Here is a 7,334-nt window from a genome sequence, read left to right as displayed (position 1 = left end):
AGTTCTGTCTTGCTAAGACCCTAGATTTGCTGCTTACATTTAAAGAAGAATGTTTAATCTCTCAGAACTCCAGGGTAATTACTAAATGCAATAGAACTGGGTGGTAATGTCACTTTCTTCCTATAGGTATTGCCATCTACAGCGCAACTTCCAAAAAGAAAAAATACATTAACTTTAAAGTGTCAATGTCTTTAAAAAAACAACAACAAAAACCCACTATCTATTCAAGTTAAGGTTATGTAAACTTTTAAATTCTGTAGACCAAGATACTCAAAACATAACTTTATTTTAACTAAAGAACATTATTAAAGAAAAATAAAAACACTTTAGGAAAATGAAGTAAGGTATTTTAAATATATAACTAAAAGGCCTTAATAACTTTACATAATCAGAATATTATTAGAACCCAGATATTTCATGTACCTCTTAGTGCATGTCAATTATATTGTATATCGATAAAAGATGCAAATATTTTTGAAATTTTTAAGACTTACCAGGCAAGTGCCAGCATACAGAGAGAAAACTATCATTTTAGGAATCAAGAGTTGCAATAAAACCTTAATCACAGTGAATTCCTGCCACTTTTAGCAAGATGCGAAATGCGTAAACACTGAGCTCTGGTAAACAAATGAGTGATCAGGCCATCATTTCATAGTCTGAATTTATCCTGTGTATATGTCACTTGTAACAGATAATGTCAGAAGATATGGATTTATGAGAGTAAACAGAGCAACTGACAAGCTACAGAACACTTTTTCAGGATTGGATTCAGGCTACCAACAGTCAGAAATATGGCAAAAACCAGACTAGTGTCACCCTGCAAACTAGGTTGTCCCATGTCTAGTTTCTGGAACTATCTGCTGTGCTGAAGCACAGAAGAGGGAAAAAAAAAAAAAAGAAAAGAAAAACTCTATTTCCAATACTAAGCACGGCCATATTTTGTTCACCATTTGGAAAACTGTGCCAAGGTTCTGCCCATGGTCTCACCCACATGTGAGGTGACAGCAAGCAGGCACAGCCACCCACCCTCCTCCCCATAGTGTCTGTCAACCGTTTCTAAAAGACCTGGAAATAGTTATAATGGTGGAAAGTGGCTTATGTAATTGGTCCATGTGTCCCTTTGAGGGAAAGTGTCCTAGTTGCTAAAGCACATTGTAGATGGCGGTACACTTTGTATCACAGGGAACGATTTTCAATTTTAGTCAATCTGTCATGTCTTGGAGGCTCTATGTTAAATTGTATTTGTATCAAGAGGTAAATACCCATTAATTCATTGTATTGCTTATTATTTAAATTCCAGAACATTTGAATATTTTTACTGTTGTCTCAGCCCCTCTATATTACAGAAAATTTTTACTATGCCATGAACATTTTTAAAAATAGGGGGGAAATTCTGAATTATTTGAAACATTTATTCCTTCCTACTAATTAATTAATTAATTAACTTATTTATTTACTCCTTCCTAGCATTTCCAAATGTCATGTCAGTATCTCTGATGTTGGTGATATCCTACCTTCCAGAAGTTTTATTATTTTAATTCCTCTTTCTTACCTGTCCTCTACATTTATCTCATATATAAACTCACCTATTCATCCCTCCATTCAAATATACTGTATTTCCCCATGTATAAGATGCACCTTTTTTTGAAAAATTTGGGGTCTTTCGAAAAACTGGGTGCGTCTTATACATGGGGAAACATGGTATTTACTGAGCATTCAACAGTATTCCATCAACACCTATTTAGTGAGTTCTTCTACGCATCAGGCACAGGGTTGTAAAGAGAAATAAGGTACAATCCTTACTTACCCTCTAGGAATTCAAAGTCTTGGAAGGGAAAATAGACGTAGATATTTAATTGCAATGAAATGTCACTATTGTGAACAGGTTTGACTGAAACACTTCAGGAGCACAGAAGGAGGGAAGGGGAACAGGCACATCCACGAGAAAAAACTTGACCGAAAGACCTTAGCGCTTAGTCTGGAATAAGAGTTTGTCAGGAGACAGGGGCTCTGGGCACAGAAGAAACGGAGCGAGCGGGGATGCACAGAAGCAGGGGCAACACGGCCATCTGCAGGAACAGAAAGCAGCTCAGTGTGCACACAGATTCAAATATACGCCAAGGAGCTGAGGGCGAGAGGTGAGGGGCACTGGACTGGCATGCTCCCTTGTGTAAGCGGATCAGGGTGGGCTCGGAGCAGCGGCTGTTTGGTGCAGCTGGTAACCACCCCAGATTTGTACGAGGGAAAAGGAAGACGTCGTAGCAGTGAGGAAGACGGCTACAGTAGAAATAAAGTAGGACTAGATGGGTACAGTCTGCTGGGCGGAAGCTGCGGTACCCATCTCGGGGGGGGGGAGGTAATGAGCAGAGGTTGGGGTGAAACAGAAGAGGCGGATCCAAAAGTCGTTTCTGAGACAGAACCTACAGAAGCTGGCAAGTAACAGTGTATCTATATATGTGTGCAGATGTTGTGTGGGAGTGGGTAGAGGGATGAGAGCAAGGCAGGAATGAAGGATGTGCCTACCAGTTTTCTGATTTATTTATTTTTTCTCCCTTAGAAAACTGAGCAGACTTTGACGACATTCACGGAGAAAGATTCTAGGAACGGAAGTAGCATGACAGGCAACGGTGGAGGGAAAAAGGAAGGCAGTTGGTTTTCACTGTGGACATCCTAAGCTTGCCGTGACTGTGGAGTAATGCTACACGGAGGCGACCCAGTAGGCAGGAGGACACGTGGAAATGAAGCCCAAAGAGAATTGTTGGGTAGAGTTAGGCTATGGAGCCATCAATATATTTGGTATTTACAGTCAAAAGAGTAGGGAAGGTCCCCCAAAATGGGGGGAGGCCAAAGGGGAAGTTTTAAGAGGGGAGCAGGAAACAACATGTTGACATGATAACCAGAAAAATGAAAGCATCAAGCGATGGGGTCTTACAACCCATGGAAAGGAAAGGGGTGTTCTCTCCCGATAGCCCATGGGGTTTATATTCTTACACCGATTCCACCTAGGAGTAAAGCGGTGCCCTGCGTGGTTGCTGACTCAGAGCTCACATATCAGTAAGCAGCAGAGACAAAAGGAGAACCAAAGACAGCATAGTTCTCCTCAAAAACCCATCGCCTCTTCTGCAACAGCCCCATTTGATGACCCAAAAGCTCCAGCTTCTCAATTTACCCTACATTAAATGCGGTCATCTCTCTGCTTGGGACCACTGGTTGCTATAATCAAGAGCCCATTTCTCCCCTTCCTGATCGGCCACAGGTCTGTGCTTCACCAGCCGAATCTGCCTCTAATGCTCTACCACCAGCCTGCCTCCCTACATCTGTCTACTCCTCTTCCTCTAATTGAGATGCGCCCCCCCCCCACCACCCTTTGCCACAATTCGGGGTTCTGACCGCCTACCAGGAACAATGCAGACCTCATCTTCCCTACTGAGTGACTCCCCCTATTAGGAAGAGTCCATTATCCTGTGCTCCATGGGCACTGTTCATACACATACAAAGAATTGTTTCCTTTGCTTACTTGAAAATTTTCAAATATGTCTATTCTTTCTTCTCCATCAGCCTAGCCTAAAAGGCCTTCAAAGGAATAAGTGGCTTTCCAGAGTCAATTGTCAATCTTATTAATTGAATATAAGAGTAGGGGTAGGGATGTGATGTTAACAAATGCGAATGTGGTGCGGCTGCCATAGGTTCGAAGGACAAAGAATAGACCAAAATAAACACCAAATGTAAATAAGGGAACTGGCTATTCAATCTTTTAATGTAATATGACGTAGGAGAGTATAAGTGGCCAAAAGTGGTGGCACTTATCATCCGGCTTTGCAGCTTTTACAGGAAACAGCTCTTTAGCCAGTGTTTAATTTTGTTGTCTCAGCATACAAATTCACTGCACATAACTATTTGAAGAAACCATTTTCACAAGGTGGATCAACATCTGTACTTATATTATCATGGAATACATAAAACAACAGCATTTCGAATGAAATAGTATTGTCCTTTTAGACTTGCCCTTCAATGTGTATTCTAAAAAATGCATGCCAGCATTACAGCTGGGCACTGAGCTGTGCAGGCCAGAGAATGGCCAACACACCGTTCCAGGGCTAACGGTATCTAAGGGCAACACAACATAAGCCCTGGCTGCTTTCTGAATCTCCATTTCCAGGCTAGAATGAAAGCAGTGAAACTAAACAGAACGTCATGTAAACACCCCAGACCAGACATCATACAATAGACAGTTGTTTACTTTGGAAGCCAGACCTAAAAAAATGAATCGCAGAACTGTTCTTTCATTATTTCCATATTACTGAAAACACACACAAATATTCTCAGGTTCCTTTTTGTGGGTTTGAACGCCTACGTTCTTCCTTATTTTAAATAAAAAAGCAACTGAATACCTATCCACGTGGAATAAGCATACAGCGAGTGGCCTACTTGGCAAGTCCCCATAATTGGCTCTTTCTTTGAAAGCTAACAGATGAAGAAGTCATAGAATTTTTTACGTTGGACAAATGCTTTAAAATACACCAAAAGCAGAAATGGGAGACATTACAGCATGCCATTCATTTCCTGCACAGAATTTTGAAAAGAGCTAACAATTTACTTAGGTGCTCTATTTAAGCAGCATTTGGAGACATTAAATTGGCAGTATGTCTTACCATTTACTGAGACCTTGCAATATGCCTGATAACAAGGTAAACTTTATATCCCATGCAACCCTCACAACAGTCCTCAGAGGTGAGTGCACCTGCTGGACAGTAGGAAACTGAAGTGAAGACAAATTAGTAAGTTGCCCGAAGTCACATAGCTAATGGCCATCAACATCAGAACTTCAACCCGGACAGCCTGATTTTGCTGGGCCCCAATTCTTAATCTCTGATGCGTTCTCTTGAGTGCTACTTACTTTCTAAAGACTAAAATATTTTTCCAGTAAAAGTTAAAATAATATAATGCCCTGTTTTGTAATGGGTCATGTGAACTTGAAATTTCCATGTGCCATGAAAGTTACCTAAACAGAGAAGACCCCATCAAACCTAACGTAAAGGCAGGAAAAAAGAAAAACAAGAATGCATAAAATTAACTGCACCCTGCAGTGTGTATAAGGAGAAATGTTATTCCCAATGTTCATTAAATAAGTTTGCTATCACCAATAATTATTTATTATCAGTCTTTGCTAGTGTGCTTCTAATCAAGCAAGTAGTACAAGAGATTTTTTGAAAATTTTTCTAAATATTCGGGGTATGAAATAGTATATTAACGAGTTATATGCTAGTACTCTTCAAAAAGTAATTTTGTTTTCCAAACTTGCTAATTTAATTTACTCTAAGGGTAAATATAAGGTTATTAAGGATACGTCACATATTTTTATTAATACTTTGCCCTGGCTTACTGTCACACTTCAAAGTCCACAAATAAACCCAGAACAGGGGAAAAATAAAAGCCATTGCCAAGTGCTCCATAACAAAGCAACCACAGAAATGTACCCTTTACAATATGTCATTGACTGGTCTGTAAGGAACGTTGCCCACTTGAAAAAAAAATTATGTATCATCAGCAATCCTTCAAATTATTGGTCCCTAATTTTTCAGATCCACCATTCATAAGAAGGTTCCATTAATTAGGCATTAGGAGTAATTGTCCTACTAAGTCACTTGAAAGCAAATACACTGGCTGTTCAGCATTTTCAGGTTCAGAATCTTCCTGGCAAGAGTAGAATTTAGAGCACTTAGTAGGACCACTGCATCTAAAGGAAGCGAATTCTACTCCTAGTAAATCCTAAGAGCTCTTAGAATGAAAGGAACACTAATAAAAGAATACGCAGAGGAAGATGCTCTCGAAGAAAATCTTTTTTTTTTTTTTAATTTCATCCAAGACAAATGGTAAAAGATTAAATAATAGCACGAGGGAATTCAACCAGGCAGGCTGAAAGTATCAAAAAACATTTCTTTGTGTACATACCATCAGAAAACGTTCCTTACCATGTACTCCATATTAGATGCGGTCGGATACACCTGACTTCGTAATTTATTATGGAGGTCCAAGATACTCTGCATGTCATTGTCTGTGATGGCCCGTTTCCCTCTTTGCTTGGCCGTCCACCACTCACCATCCTCTTCCATGTACTTTTCCAAGAGTTTCTCCAACAAAGTGGCATTAGGAACCACCATGGCTGGAATGGCTCGAGCCATGAATAGCACTGTGGTTACTCTCAGCCACTCCTGCGCGGTACACTTCATAATGAAGGATCTCAGGATTTCCCCGGGAAAATCTCCAAGACAGGTTCTTCCACTCCTTTGGGCTATAACGACATGCAGTGTGATGAAGGTGAAAATCTAGGCACGCATTAATTCTCTAAGAACAAAAGTAAACCAAGTTACAAAGGGACCGTGCCAGTTTAATCTGTCTACATAATGCCTGCAAATGGACGTGCGCTTTTGAAATAACGTTATCTCCAACGTGTTTTTCCTCCAGGGGACTTTTCCTCATGCATTGTTTCCACAAAATTGACTACTATACGTTCCAGGGTGCTATGCACGAGGCCAAAAATAAATGGTAAAAGTAGCCCGACAGAGTCCAAGCTCGAAAATCATTTCTGAATTACAAGGCTTTAAACGGCTGTCATTAAATCCAGCCTTTAATTAAAACACTGCCCACCTAGGATGCTTTCTGTCACTCTAGAGGTCCATGGTTCTGTGTTTTACGGTATTTATTTTATCCCAGCGTCCCATCTCCAGTTCGCAGACAGGCAGAATGCCCACAACATTCTGAAGCTGAGGTGGCTGTTTTAAAGAGGCACACAATGTTATTCCTACGCGTATCCACGGGTACGGCTCGAGGGCCTCGAGGACGCATGCGGACGCATGGGGCTCGGGTCCCTGGGGGAAGCCTCTTCTGCAGGCGCACGCCAAGGCGAACTCATTATTTCCTGGAAAGTGCGCCTACCCTTGTGGCCGGCACCCGATAAAGCCGACAGTGCGCCGGCAACTTCGGAGCTCCGCCTGCCACGCGCCCCGGGCGCACACCGTTCGCTTAGCCCCAGAGGAAAGCGCGCGCTGGCAGGGGGAGGTGAAACTAACAAAGTCACTTACGAGAACCAGCTCCCGGTCCCCTCCACCGCCGCTGCTTTCCCAGTAGCCCTCCCCTTGCGCCTGATCCTTCTGAACACGTTAGGTTTTAGTTAAAAGTGGACGTTGGGAAAAAGAAGGTAAGATGGTAAAAGGTGGGAGCCTGACGACTCAGCGGTGAGTTTTAGAAAGGTGCTTACCTCTCCAGTGTGAAGCTCCCTAGGAGAGCAGAGCCCCGCAAGACGGCCGGCCTCCCGCAGCCGTCCCACTCCACGC

At 41.9% G+C, this 7,334-nt stretch overlaps 1 protein-coding gene across 1 annotated transcript in view; it reads right to left on the bottom strand.

Annotated features, from left to right (window-relative positions):
- The window catches only part of CRISPLD1 (cysteine rich secretory protein LCCL domain containing 1), a 46,298-nt gene extending 38,964 nt beyond the window's left edge, over positions 1 to 7,334 (bottom strand). Inside the window, exons 1-2 of the mRNA XM_019643592.1 lie at positions 7,259 to 7,334; positions 5,973 to 6,292 (exon numbers count right to left, since the gene is read on the bottom strand). Coding sequence (XP_019499137.1) covers positions 5,973 to 6,230 — 258 coding nt within the window. The 5' untranslated portion in view covers positions 6,231 to 6,292; positions 7,259 to 7,334. The remainder of the gene's footprint in view (positions 1 to 5,972; positions 6,293 to 7,258) is intronic.

Source organism: Hipposideros armiger, unplaced genomic scaffold (assembly GCF_001890085.2).
Source record: "Hipposideros armiger isolate ML-2016 unplaced genomic scaffold, ASM189008v1 scaffold_80, whole genome shotgun sequence".
NCBI lineage: Eukaryota > Metazoa > Chordata > Mammalia > Chiroptera > Hipposideridae > Hipposideros > Hipposideros armiger.
This window is presented reverse-complemented; position numbering and strand designations above follow the sequence as displayed.